This window comes from Clarias gariepinus, chromosome 19 (genome assembly GCF_024256425.1).
Source record: "Clarias gariepinus isolate MV-2021 ecotype Netherlands chromosome 19, CGAR_prim_01v2, whole genome shotgun sequence".
NCBI lineage: Eukaryota > Metazoa > Chordata > Actinopteri > Siluriformes > Clariidae > Clarias > Clarias gariepinus.
Window position 1 is genome coordinate 19816932 of NC_071118.1, and position 14473 is coordinate 19831404.

The following is a 14473-nucleotide window of genomic DNA, read 5'->3' on the forward strand; positions in this document are numbered from 1 at the left end:
GGAATTATATACAGCAGGTTATTTAAGTTAGTGGACTCTGGAGCTGTGAGGTGGCCGCACTACCTGTTTTGCCAAAGTACAAAATAACTTATAAACTAAAAACCAGAACCAGGAGTGTCTGATAAATACGTTGCCACACCTTGTGAACACCTATAAAAGTTGTGACACTGACTTGGTTATGTGTTGCTTTAAGGATGCGCTCGAGTCCGCTATGAAGAACGGGCTTTGGGGACACGCCCTCCTCCTAGCCAGTAAGATGGACAACAGGACACATGCAAGAGTCATGACGAGGTAACACACTCACAATCAGTGTTTTCTTTGAATTGGTATAAATAATCAAAAAAAGCTGGATTACTATAGTGTTTTTGTCTTGATCAGGTTTGCCAACAGTCTCCCCATTAACGATCCACTGCAGACAGTCTACCAGCTCATGTCAGGAAGGATGCCAGCTTCCGCTACAGTAAGTATGGAAATGTCTTTTTATGCAAGTGTGTGACGCTGCCACACTGTGAGAGTTTGTATTTGCTAGTTTTGGCCCGTGTGTGAAGTTGTGTATGCACACACAAGCAATTCTTCTCCAGCCATTGCTCTGGCCTTTTAATTTATTTTATTTACTAAAATAGATATATACCGTTACAGAGAGTAATTTTCTATTCAGCAGGGTAATAGTGGTCATTCTGTACATTCAGGTCATTAACTAACTTAATTTTATTGACACATAATGGTGCTGAGTCTAGATTTCACCAACGGAAGCAACCCCCGATCGTAACCACCTCCAAAGGATTGTACAGCGGGCTTTATGCATGATGGGTGCATCTCTTCATGCGCTTCCCTTCTTACCCTCATGCACACATCACTCTAGAATAGGACCAATCTGAATGTTCTGACCATGCTAAATCATATTTTTGTTTTGTGGTACATTATCTACGGAAAATTTATAACAAGCAATGAAAAGAACAATACAGGCGATTTCAAAAGAGTAGAAGTGCATCATCAAATCATCAATTACGAGCACCTGAGATTAGAGCCGTTTTGAAGGCTTTATAGAGCATAAGTAGCAGACGCATTTCAATATCAAGTGTTCAAAGTAATTATTGCATATTTTGGATGCCTTCAGCGTTTTTTTACAAGGTAGAAAGAAATAAAAACCAGGAAAGACCAAGGAATCAGAAGATGTGTCCAAACTTTTGACTGGTAGTGTATACTGATTGCCTTTTCCGTGGCAGTGCTGTGGAGATGAGAAGTGGGGCGACTGGCGCCCTCACCTGGCCATGGTTCTTTCCAACCTCACTCATGCTCTCGACTTGGACACGCGCACCATCTCGACCATGGGAGACACGCTGGGTAAGCACTCGTACCATTCACACACTGTGTTTATGGCCTTTACTGCACTTCTTGCTTAAATGATGAAATGAGCTGAAATGATGTGTGTTTTTGTGTGTTCTGCAGCTTCTAAAGGTCTGCTTGATGCTGCTCATTTCTGTTACTTGATGGCTCAGGTGGGTTTTGGCGTCTTTACCAAGAAGAGCACCAAGATGGTCCTCATTGGCTCCAACCACAGGTAAACTCAGGGGTGATTAATAAGCTCCCAGATGTGTCTGTAAACACTTTTGTTTTGGGTGGCCCCAATCAAACTGATGCAGTCTACTATACGCTGAAACGATAACATTTTAGAAATTTTCCCTCACCAACTTCTATACCTTTTTCCATTTTACTTTCCATTCACACAGTGCTTATATCAAGTAATCTGTCTGCCATTTCGGGGAATTTTCCTGTCACATGAAAATGAACCATTACAGCTGTGGGAGTATTGCTCCCAAACTGATGCTTCCATCTCTGTCTCTCTTATTCTCAGTCTTCCATTTGTGAGATTCTGTGCTACAGAAGCGATCCAGAGGACCGAAGCGTACGAGTATGCACAGTCACTTGGTTCCCAGCCTCTTTCACTGCCCAACTTCCAGGTTATTATCTAACACACACACACACAGTATATGCACTATACTTTCTGAGGTGAAAATGTAATATTTCTCATGGCGTAGATAAACACCATGTAAGCTTTATGAATGTTTGTATGATGGTACATCATCGTATGGGATTTAGAGGCAGCTTGCTGCAAACACTCATCGCTGGTTTCATGGGGAAGATTTTATCCCTGTTGCTCAGACAAATGGACAGCAGCCACTGTTAGTGCCTAAACCAAAGTTGTCCCCCCACTCTGTGTGATTTTCTTTTTTTGTTTATTTAACCTCTTGTAGGTGTTTAAGTTCATCTATGCGTGCCGTCTGGCGGAGACGGGGCTTTGCGCCCAAGCATTTCACTACTGCGAGGTCATTTCGCGTGCAATTCTGTCCATGCCCAGCTACCATTCTCCTGTTTTCATCAGTCAGCTTATACAGGTTATTGCCATACACACTCACTATACTATCTGCTTTACATTTCGCTGGTGCTTAGTGCTTATATTCTACTCGATCCCTCTCTCTTTTTTTTTTTTTTTTTTGTTTCAGATGTCTGAGCGATTGAGGTTTTTTGACCCCCAGTTGAAGGAAAAGCCAGAGCAAGAACTCTTTCAGGAGCCTGACTGGCTGTTACACTTAAGGAAACTCCAGAGCCAGATCAAGGTCAGTATGTGCGTGATGGAGTGTCTTAAGCTGTTATGTCATTTCTTTTAAACCACTATCTTTTAAAACTGCTGATAAAGAGATGATGTGTACATAGTTGTGCATTTGCATAGTACTGAGTAACATATGAATAGAAACCACATATAGATATTGTCCGGGTCCACTAAGAGGGCCTAAAACTACTTGTTGGTGTATTTATATGAAAAGCGGGGTTATTATTTGTACCTTTTTTTTTTTTTGTCCGAAATCTGACGGGTGCAGATTTTGTTCTCTGCTCATATAAATTATAGTCCAGTATGGAATTTTTTTGAATAGTTCATACCAGAGAATGGAAGAGGTGCATACCAGTAATGGATAACACAGACTTGTTGAAAGAACCAATAAGAACTTTCTCTTTCTTTCCCAGGAGGGTGTGATAATGTGTACAGATCACAGTACTCAGCCATCTGGTTGCACTACACCAAGCTCGGAGGATGAAGCTGAAGCTCCATCTTTTCCAAACTCTGACCCTCACAACCCTCTCATGACCACCCTAATGTCCCAGTCTGGCCCATCCATGCCTGGGGTGCAGCTTGTGCCACCAGGTGTGTTTGTGTCTCTCTCTCTAACAAGGTCCCACATTCTTCACAACATTTGAGTCAGTATCAGGTTTTAACCAAGAGTTTGCTGTCGGTTTGAGTAATTTCTCACCTGGATGCTACGGACTTCTTGTACGTTAGAGGTGGTGCATTAATCATAAAATCTTATAACGAGTCCTTCTGCATGCTCTCACATGTTGGTTTCTCTTCTAGCTCCAACGACTATTTTGCAAGATGGTTCTCTGCACCACGAGTCTTTGCCGAATGAGGGTATCCCATTTAACCCAGCAGCCCCTCTTCCACCCCAACCTGGCTTTATCCCTCAATTCCCAGCTGAGGGCCAGGGGTCATACCCATCCATTGCACCCCAGAGTCCCAAGCACTTGCCCCCTAGCATGCCTCCTCATATGCCCATGTACACACCAATGGAGATGCCCCCTCAGATGCCCCCTCAGATGCCGCCTCAGATGCCCCATCAGATGCCGCCTCAGATGCCCCCTCAGATGCCCCCTCAGATGCCCCATCAGATGCCGCCTCAGATGCCCCCTCAGATGCCTGGCATAGACACTACACCTACTCCACCATCTCCGCAGCATGGACATCTACCGTCTCCACTTTCCCATGGTGGTCAGCCTCCTGACTTCTATGACAGCATGGCAGGGATGGTAAGATTTTTCCATCTTTTTTTATCTCTTTTTTTTTTTTTTTTTTTTTTACACAACACAGAATTAACATAGGAATTGTGTTCTTTTTATAATGAGCAACTGACAACACTGATTTGTCTTTAGAGCTTAGGAAGGAGATCCAGAACCACATCTCAGTCTTCACTGCCCCGGGTATGAAATCTCTGACTTTCTGTCTGTTTATACAGCTGTACATTCACTTATCTAATAAGCCAGTCATGTGACAGCCGAGCAGTATGTAATCTTCATGATCATCTTCATGTTAGTGGCGTTGTTTTTTGGCCTTGTAGGCAGAAACACCTTATTGTTGATGCGAGGTCGGAATAAAATGTTCAGGCTGGTTTTAAAGCCTGATATGAAGAAAAGGATCTCATATGCACAACATGTTGAAAGTTAGGACAGATAGGCTACAACTGCAGAAGGGAAATTTTATCCAGATACAAGGTCATGAATTATCAAGACGCGGCATTGTTTTTCCAATCATTATGGAATGAGAAAATAAATGGATGTCTCAGGAAAATCCCAGGAGCTCAGAATTTCCTTAAATACTTAAACCAGCTTTAAAAAAATCAATAGCACCAATAGATGCTATGCTATTTCTTTGACATGAGATCCCATTTTTTTGCCACTCTGTTGTATGATGTGAACATAAACCTAAAGCTATCAATCTGTGATATTCATTTTGCTCATGTCATTGGCTGATTGATTAACTGCATGTATGAGCAGGAGTACAAGTGTCCCTATTATTAATGCAATGCAAATTGACTTCAACCTTCGCCTCCTTTTTTTTCGCTCAGACGTCTGGACGTCGCTCTCGCACTACGTCAGAGTCGTCCACTCGTTCGACGGGACGAGAACGCAGCAACTCTATAGCCAATCAGAGCTCTCCTCCTCCTCCACCGATACCAGAGGCTCCTGTCCAGGAAGCACCTACGAAAACCAGGAAGGACTCGCCCAAAAAGGTGCACACACTCCTGTGCATGCAGAGTTGCATTGGATAAAACATGGCTATAATAAAACTTTTAAAACATGTTTTTTATCAAAAGCAAATCTATTAAATGAAAACGCTTGTCTTACTGGGTTTTGGTTTTCTTAAGCTGTGTTTGTAACTACTGTCTCTCATCTTAGGGAGGAGGAGGAGGAGGAGGAGGCGGCGGCTTCTTAGGCTGGTTGACCCGAAAGGTCAGGACTGAAGCTCATCTGCCAGATGACAAGAACAAATCTGTAAGACATCTCTTTACCCTTTTTTTTTCGTGCGTCTTTGACCCTCTAGCCCCTTTCACACAGAAATGACGCTATTTAATGCGATAATAAGTACTGCTCTTTTCCCCACGTATTGAAATTCATGCGGAACGTACACATTCGGAGCCGAGCCGGCTGTGTTTGCGTCCAGGCAGTGTGCGGCCTTCTACAGCAGCATCTGCATGAATACCACACGTACCATTGCTTTTAAAACAACAAGGGCGGGTGAACTGAGTGTTGGGGTGCTATCAGTGCACATTTACATCACTCACTAAATGGACATTCTGTCCGAAGCTCGCCGTCTCCCCAATTCACTGCTATTTCTTATTGGACAGGTGCTTAAGTCTTGCCTCCACACTCTAGGATTGGCTCCTATTTCAGAGCTCTAGTGACATTACCAGTCATAGACGGAGCTGAATTCTTGCAGAAGGTGGGACCTGGTGGAAATAAAGTTACTTGTACATCTTGTTGCCTGGCACTGCTTGTCAGTCTCAGTTCAGTGTTCTTGAGGTACTACAACTTTAGCACTTATTAAGTGTGGTGGGGTATGTCCAAAATGCTATGGTGGCTAACGCTAATCTATATGTTGATGCATTCGATTGAACTCCGTCACCCATACGCTACACCTTACCCGCCTCGTTACCTATATACAGAACGCTGAGGCTCAACAAGGGCACGATATTTCCCATAAGCTGTGTGATTGGGGTTCCCTTCTCTCGGTTTTTCTTCACGGTTTTATGAAGTCGATTCAAGATGGGATTATGGACAGGATTTTTGAGTAGTGTGGTGATTTGAAATAAATGACGATTTAATTATTTCTCTGACAGATTGTTTGGGATGAAAACAAGCAAAGATGGGTGAATCTCGATGAACCAGAGGAGGAGGTGTGTGTGTGTGTTGCTTTTTTTTTTTTCTTTTTTTTAATAATTGCACTACAATCTCTTCACATTTCCTCGCATGTTGCATTAAATTGTCTGAACTTTTCTTGCTTTTTTCGTGTTTAGAGCAAGCCACCACCCCCTCCTCCCTCCACATTTCCAAAAGCTCCAATGGGTAACATGGGGCTCGGGCCTGGCATGGGCGCACCCCCTGCAGGGCCACCTGTTAATATGTTCTCCAGGAAAGCAGGTGAGTCATTTGTATATTTGCGTTTTGCACATTTTTTTGCATGATTGTGCAAAAAAATGTCTTTCAATGTTTTTCTCCTAACTACATTGTCTATATATCCTTGTGCAATTCTTCTGTGAGGACATCTTTCTGTTTTTAGATGCTGAATAAAGTGTGACCTATTAAGGATGACCTCACTGGTTTGGGTTGTACTTCATGTGAAATCATGGTCACTCTGTTTTGCTCTCAGGCACTAAGGCTCGGTATGTGGACGTGTTGAATCCTGGCCGGCGTAATTCCAACCCTACACCTGCTGTTGCTCCGCCCGCTGATCTCTTTGCTCCACTTGCACCCATGGCTATGCCAACGAACCTCTTCGTTCCCACTGCAGGTATAGGGTGTGCATGGATAGGTGTGTGTGCACGGGACTGTTTTGAATATCGCTCACTGTTTAGTTACTGGCTGTACATTTAAGCTGTTCCCCCAAAACTACTTAAAAACAAAACCTACAAAGTGTTCACTTTATTATCACAGAATAACTCCAAGTTAAACTGCAGGAGTATCAACTTGTCCATTTATTAAACAGAAGTGCAAATGAAAGTCAGAACAGGTGCAATGCAACAATGGAAAGATAAAAGCAAGACAACCCACAAGAAGGAAATGGTTTTGCATGTGGTGACGACACACAAATGCTCTCACCGTATCTTCCAGATGGATTCTTTTGTGTTGTGCTAGTGTCCTTATCACTACTGGTAGCATGAGGCAGTCCTGCAGCCCAGTCAGATTGCAGTCACATGAAAGCCTGCTATGTCTCCCAGCACTGGTTTTACTTTTTTTTTTTTTTTTTTTTCCCCTCTTCATATCCATCATTGCATTTTTATTCTGAATTGTTTTTTTTTACCTGGTGAAATTGTTTATTTCTGCACTATAATTTATATAAGCAGAGAATAAAATTAAACTGCAACTACAGCAGGATCGTCTGTCTCACCATCAGCCCTGCCCCATCCCTCGCTCTGATTGAGCTGCACCCTCGTCTTCCTCTCTCACATTCATTTCTACTTCTTTCTTTTCTCTTATTTCCTCATTCCATTGCTCTTTGTCCTTCTCGTTCTCTCTTGGGCTCGTATTTACTCAGCATCTAAGAATCGCTTCTAGGAATTGCGCTCAAAGTTAATTTAGGACTAAGAATATTCCTAGCTCAGAGTAGGACATAAGTTCATAAAGAAGATTCCTACTTTTATTTTAGTAGGAGTTGGACTGCTCATAGAAAAGCATGCAACATCACTGCTGTCTGAAACTGAGAACTGCAAAGTGGGCTTCACATTATAGTGGGTGTTGTAGTTTTGACAGGTTGTAGTTTTTAGTTTTAAACGGTGGAAGAGCAAAATGGTGAAATCAGCAGCAGTTGTGTGGAAGCTTTATGCACATACAGTAGATAAAATTTTGATGCATAGACGTGTGACTCGGCTGCTTGATGTGAGCCATATCCGACAGCTCCAATCAAAACTGTTTCAACCCCTATAATAGAGTTATGTAAGACTGGCATGATCAAAATAATTTTGAAAAGAAAGTAAAACTGGAGAAGTTGAGAGTTTTGCTTGCGGAGATGGAGAGAGATACAAGCTGAAATATGAGGTGGGCGTTTGTTGGAGAATGTCGTTGTAGTTCCTCTGTGTGTATTTATGATTAATTATATGTGTGGTAAATCATTTTCAGCACCAGATGACCAGCAGCCAATGGAGGGAAGTGTTCCAGACAGCAATGGAAACACAGAACACATTCAGCCAAACGCAACAGTTCCACAGGTATGAGTGTGTATACACACGCGAACACACACACACACACAGAGGGTAAATTTGAGCTGAGACGGTTTTCTGTGATGTTAATGCAAAGATGGACGCTTCCTTAAAAAAAGCGTCCATCTTTATATGCGTGTACAGTGTTCTTTGAATATTTTCCCATTATTGCTATAATTTGGTCTTAGTCACCTATAGTTGTGTTCAAAAATTAGCACCCCCTGGTGTGTAAGAACATAATAAAAATCACATTTAACCAACAATTGCCCACAGTGCCGTTATTCATTTAACAAAAATGAACGAAAAAAAAAAAAGGAAGTGTTCTTTAACATTTAAAATGCACAGTTAGGCCTGTAGGGTCTAAGCTTATGCTCTTATAGCTCTTGTTTTCTTGTATTTCTTTGAGCATTGTACGGTCTGACCTTGGGGTGAATGTGCTGGGACGTTTTGCGTTTTTTTTTTAAGGCTACCAACTAGCAAACTGCCAAAACGTCTGCTTTTATAGAGGTCTGCCCACCTGCTGATCGGGTTCAACTTACCCTCTTAAATCCTGTGGAAGCAGCAAGGGGGTATTTATTATTGCTCACATGTGTTTGCTTCTTGGCTTAATTTTTGATAAATAATGGGACTGTGAAAAAAAAAGTTGTATGTTATATCGTCTGAGGTTGCATTTTCCTAATTTTAAGACCCGCTATGATCAGATTATTTTTATGTTTTTACACAAAAAGCATAGCATTAAAAGAGGGGGCACTAACTTTTAAACATGATTGTGACTACTACTAACTGGAGGAGGGTGAAGGTTCTACATATTACACACGTGAAGTCCTTTAGTTGCATCTTTTGGCTAATAATAGTATGATTGACAGAGAAGAGAGAGTACACCATCTTTGCTGTCTAGACGCCTGTCTACAGACGCCTGTGGCATTGTTAGTGTTGTCAGGATTGTAATTTGTGATCTGATGACAGTGCAAACGCTTTTCTTGTTTTGCCACACTTCAGGCTGTACATTTAATGTTTTTGATAAAAGGGTTTTCCAAACTATTACAAAATGTGTGTGTTTTTTATTTTTATGCCAATTTTATTGATGTGTATGTGTATGCTTTTTCTTTTTTTCTTTTTATCAGATGTTCAACCCAACTCTCTTGCCCTCGGGTCGAGAAGGTGCTCAGTCAGGAGAGGTAAAGTAACCCTTTTCTCCTGACCTTTCACCTCTCCTAGAATTTTTAGACCAGTTCATTGCACCATGCTCTGTCCTCTCTGCCATGAACATGCATCCATGGTCAACTTAGATACTCAGCTTAATATTTACACACGTTGCATGTTTAATCTCACACACGCCAACATGCACATTTATGGATTGGGACACGTGGAACACACTTTTGCACTCACTGTTTTACACTTGGGCTCTCCATATCCAGGTAGTTTCATTTCAGTTTCAGTTGAAGAATGATTAAGTTCAGGTAAATATTCATGAGCGTATAATCTTCCTGTTTTCATATTCGTCCTCCCTATATGAGGCAGGGAACACACGGCAATGTTTTTAATCAGGCGAAATATAAATGGACAAAACATCACAGTTTAAAAAATACATTAATATGTATCTAGAGTATTAGTTTCCATCAAAATATACCTCAGGGTCTATGTAGCATGCAGTAAAGAAAAAAAATAAGCTTATTGAATTAACTTAATTGAGAAACATACATATGTTACACATGAATTTAATGTAGTAAAATCCAATCTTGTGGACCCTCACCAGACCTTAGGATCGAACCCGAGTCACTGGTGGTGTCCAGCAACTTTCCCCACTGCACTGCCGTTTTGCAAATTATTTAATTTATGTTTAAGCCAATACTTTCAATTGAACCTAATACTTCCAGCACTTCCATCAGATTTTATAACATTATGAGATCACATCAATACAACTAATATGATCCCGCTTACTCTACTTGTCATTGCATTGGTAATTAGACCTTAAATTCATGTTTCTATATAATAATAATAATAATAAAATCTAATTACTAGATAAGAACTGTTAAAGATGATTAAAAGTTAACTGTCAGCTTTTTGTAAGTAATGTGGGGGGGGGGGGGGGAACCCATACCTGATCACAAATTAGTGTGATCAGAGATCATTTAAACACTTTAAAAAAAAAAAAAAAAAAAAAAGACCATAGAAATTTAGGTTTAATAAAGTAATTTCCACACACACATGGGCACAAGATTAGACCTTGCAGGATTGTGACTAAACAGCTGACAAATCAGTCATACAAAAAGGTAGTTAGTGGAAGAAAAAAAAAGTTACTATGCAGCATAAAGATTAGACTTTGGAATAACGGAATAAAGAATCATGTGGTCTGATGAGTCCAGATTCCAGCTTGGCCCTATTTAAGGTCAGATTGGCTTTAAGCCTCTGAGTTATTGATTGGAATGACTGGGGTTCAAGCCCCAGCACCACCAAAGCCACCACTGTTGAGCCCATGAGCAACACGATCTCCTCCAGGTGCACTGTATCCTGGCTCACCCTGCGCACTGACCCCGGGTTTTCTGAAAACATTATTTGAATCTTAAACCACTGTCCAAGTGTCTGAATGCAGTGTTATGATCTGGTTTAGCTTCGGTAGGTTTAGGTCTAGACTCAGCAATGTTGTTATGTGGCAATAAAATTAAATCAGCTGACGACCTGAATGTACATGCATTGGCTACCACATTGTGTGCTGTAATCAAAGATGAGCACATGGATTAAAGTGCATGTCTTTTTTTTTTTTTTTTTTTTTTTTGATGCAGCCTTTGAATTTAAATTAGAGTTTTAAAAAAACATGTAGATTTAGCCAGAATGCTTAGAAACTCATCTTTTCAATAATCTTCCTAAACATACTTTATATAAACATTGTCATGACAATAAAAAAAAAAAGTAAGCTTTTGAAATGTCTGTTAGTCCCATTTCATACACTTGCACACATTTTCCAAACACATTATTTATCATGTGGAACATTTATGGAAACTAACATCGCTTATGACTGTTCCCAGTGTTTATAATCCCAAATCCCTGTAAAATTGCATTTGTGCACGAGTGTGTGTGTGGGGTGAGATGTCAGAGTGTGTGACGCACGTACGCATACACACACGCACACACACACACAGTGGTGAGCCTGTGAATGAAAAATGGCTCTGATGTTTAGGTTTTGTGTCTTGATTGACACTCCGATTTCTGCATGGAATTAATTTCGCTGTTGTGGTGTTTGATTTTTCCTGCTGTTCTAGCTCTCACGTTCTAGTTCAATGAGTTCTTTATCACGAGAAGTGAGTCGGCATTTAAACCAGGTACCACCAGTTGGGTGTCACTACTACACATACCATCTCTCTCTCTCCCTCTCCCTCTCTCTCTCTCTCTCTCTCTCTCTCTCTCTCTCTCACACACACACGCACTCAAACAACCGCACAGACAGACACACAGACAGCATTTCCACTTCCACTCTCTGCCACCACTCCAGCAACGTCCTCAGCTCTGACCTGCCCAGCTCCGAGCTCCCTGATTGGCTGGGAGCAAAGCTGGTGCAGCCCTGAGTAATCCTGCTCATTTCCCATCCAGCATGCGCACACTAACGCCGGCTCCCCTGCATGTTAACAATCAGCATCAGTAGCTGTGCTGTATCTTGAATATAAAAGGGTAGATGCCACATCGAGCTGCAACAATAGCACCGCCTTTCCTACTCTGGCTTTTGAAAATATACTCTCAAGTGTTTATTTATTTACTTTTTATAAATATCTGCCCAACTCAAAGCAAGAGAACATGAAACATGTAAGACATGTGAGACACAGTTACAGTTATGTGCCGTTACCTTTATATCTGTACGGTTCTTCACATCTGGATGTACATAAACCTTTGGTTAAATGCTTTTGGTCATTTTGATCCGATGAGATCAACTGGACATGCTTACCTTTTTTTTTTTCTTTTTTAACCTGTACCACAGAGCATGGTGGGGTGTTAAATTACTAATTGGATGGGGGTTAGTCAAAAATTATTTGCACTCTTTAAATTTGTTTAATTAACTTATAGAAAAGACAAAATTCTTGACCTAATTTCAGTTCTTTTTGATAATATTGAATGTTTTTAAAATATGCTGAGTGCATATAATTTTTGACTCGTGCATCTTAAACAGGACATCTTTCTTGAAGCTTCTGTACTTATGTATCTCCCTCCATAGATTTGTATTGGTTTTGATCACATCTGTAGCTTTCCCCGTACGGCGGAAGTGTTGATGTATTACAATGACTAGCAAGAGCTCATGATGTGGCATCCACTGATTTTTATTTATTTATTTATTTAAGTCTTCATGGTCTGTATAGTACACGCAGATATCTGCATTACCTGATCCAAAGATCGTTGTGTTCACGGTTATGTGACAAGTGCCAGTATGTGACGGCATTTCTAAAGCTAACTAAATTATCAGCATACAGTATATGTGACCCATCATATCAAGTCTGGTATAAAGTAACACAGATTAGACGTCCAAAAATGTGCAGTAGGTGAAATGTACCGAATTTTCGATTTTAGCAAGAACAAGTTAATTAAATAGCGTATCTTACTGACCTTTCAACAGAATTGAGAAAGTTTGGATCCTAAACATAGTTAGAAAGCACTATAATGAGCACTATCCAAGCTGATTACCTCAGCTGTCAAAGAAAGAAATTAGGATTTTTCACTGTAAATCCGCACTGCTTTTATTTTTAGAGGTAGCGTGGGAAACCTGGTGTCAATCATGGAATCCTCATTTAAATATTCTAAAAATAGGATTAACAGGATCTTAAGTTTCCCCGAAGTCCTCCTCGTAAACAAATTCACACACGGACATTGTATAGTAATAAACTTGGTATCAAAATTAAACCACAAATGAAAACATGCATAACTAAAATCACCCAAAACACGACTTCATACCTGATTTGATGTGCCGGGACACATTTATATTCAAGAGAAACAGGAAATAGTCAGCAGTAGAATTTTCCTGGTGAGGAAAAGAGGCTCACCCTGAACCATATTATTTTACATAGCTTTTGGGTGTTTAAAGATATTTGTTTATAATGGCAGTTACTTGTTTTAGGTGTTGACTTGGAATAAATAAAGTTTACATTTAGGTAATAACCGTATATGACGGAAAAAATTTCTTTCAGACTTGTCCAAAGTGGTTATCTAGTTGTACTATACGTACATAAATCCCGTGTGTGTGCGCGCGTGTGTTTTGTTTCTATGTAGATGATACACTTTCACTATGCTCATACCATGATGTTTTTTATTTATTCATTTATTTTTTTTTTAGGTCCCTACAGAATTACCTGTCCAGGGAGCTCCACCCCCCGGGGGCGTGACTTTCTATAACCCCTCCCAGTTTGCACAGGTAAGATCGTTCGTTCGAAGTTCGTTTTAGGGCTGAAACGATTCCTTGAGTAACTCGAGTAATTCAATTACAAAAAATGATCGAGGCAAAATCTTCTGCCTCGAAGCTTCTTTTAATTCATTTTAAAAGCTTGCGTTATGTTTTGCTTATTTATAACCAAATTTGTTGGTGCAATTTGTAATTTGTAAATCATAAATCTATGAATTTATGTTCTAATATAATATTTAATAGAGATTATGTAGGGGGGCAATCCGTGGCAGGGAGGCATTTTAGCGCGTAACAGTGTGCCTTAGTTTTTTTGATACTTAAAGTTATTTAAAATACCTTTTTTAAATTTTTGCATCTGAGGCGATGCACTTAATTCAATTCCGTCATTTTAGTATTCCTTGTGTTGTGAATAATGACAATGTTTATTTTTGATAAAATGCTGTTTGCATTTAAAAAATAAAAGTAGATTTTCCTAAAAAGAAAACCAATTAATCTTTGTTTCTCTTATTTATTTTACATTGCTGTTTATTTAAGCAAAATTACATTTTATCCGATTAATCATTTTTGGTAGAATCCTAACAGATCATCTATCCTAATGTCAAGTCAACCATTATTTCACTATTTCAACTATTTTTGTTAAATTGACCAAAGTAATAACCATATACTATATGGTACTCGGGTACTGTTGTCAAAGTCTAGTGTCAAATTTATTATTGTATGTAATTTTATAAGCAATGCTTAATGCACGCTTGATTGTAAATTGGTTGAACAAAAGTTGAGGTGTATATAACTGAACGACCATAAAATAAATTTATCAACAAACTGCATGACTGAGATGTGTAATATGGCGTTTCTGTCTTGGAAGTTCAGGAATTAATAAGAAGTCTGTAGAGTCAATAATTAACCAAATTATTATTGTACCTGACAAAAAGTTGCTTAAATTATTGGCCTGCATCAGGGAAAGAAAACAACTAAGTAGATTTGAAATGACAGGAATTGGGTTGAAAACTGTTCAACCTGCTATTAAAATCAGGAAGAGTAGTACGAACCATCAACTCCATGGAAGGAA

At 39.9% G+C, this 14473-nt stretch overlaps 1 protein-coding gene across 4 annotated transcripts in view; it reads left to right on the forward strand.

The window, feature by feature from the left end:
• sec16a (SEC16 homolog A, endoplasmic reticulum export factor) overlaps nucleotides 1–14473 on the forward strand; it is a 28514-nt gene that overhangs the window by 12265 nt on the left and 1776 nt on the right. For 2 of the 4 annotated variants that reach the window (XM_053479225.1, XM_053479228.1), the window contains 19 exons: nucleotides 194–291; nucleotides 379–460; nucleotides 1227–1344; nucleotides 1450–1561; nucleotides 1856–1961; nucleotides 2256–2396; nucleotides 2505–2618; nucleotides 3025–3202; nucleotides 3410–3861; nucleotides 3985–4032; nucleotides 4677–4841; nucleotides 5008–5103; nucleotides 5949–6005; nucleotides 6126–6249; nucleotides 6479–6619; nucleotides 7945–8033; nucleotides 9149–9202; nucleotides 11285–11344; nucleotides 13339–13416. In XM_053479225.1, coding sequence (XP_053335200.1) covers nucleotides 194–291; nucleotides 379–460; nucleotides 1227–1344; nucleotides 1450–1561; nucleotides 1856–1961; nucleotides 2256–2396; nucleotides 2505–2618; nucleotides 3025–3202; nucleotides 3410–3861; nucleotides 3985–4032; nucleotides 4677–4841; nucleotides 5008–5103; nucleotides 5949–6005; nucleotides 6126–6249; nucleotides 6479–6619; nucleotides 7945–8033; nucleotides 9149–9202; nucleotides 11285–11344; nucleotides 13339–13416 — 2313 coding nt within the window. The remainder of the gene's footprint in view (nucleotides 1–193; nucleotides 292–378; nucleotides 461–1226; nucleotides 1345–1449; nucleotides 1562–1855; nucleotides 1962–2255; nucleotides 2397–2504; nucleotides 2619–3024; nucleotides 3203–3409; nucleotides 3862–3984; nucleotides 4033–4676; nucleotides 4842–5007; nucleotides 5104–5948; nucleotides 6006–6125; nucleotides 6250–6478; nucleotides 6620–7944; nucleotides 8034–9148; nucleotides 9203–11284; nucleotides 11345–13338; nucleotides 13417–14473) is intronic. The other 2 variants (XM_053479226.1, XM_053479227.1) reach the window with 2 other exon arrangements.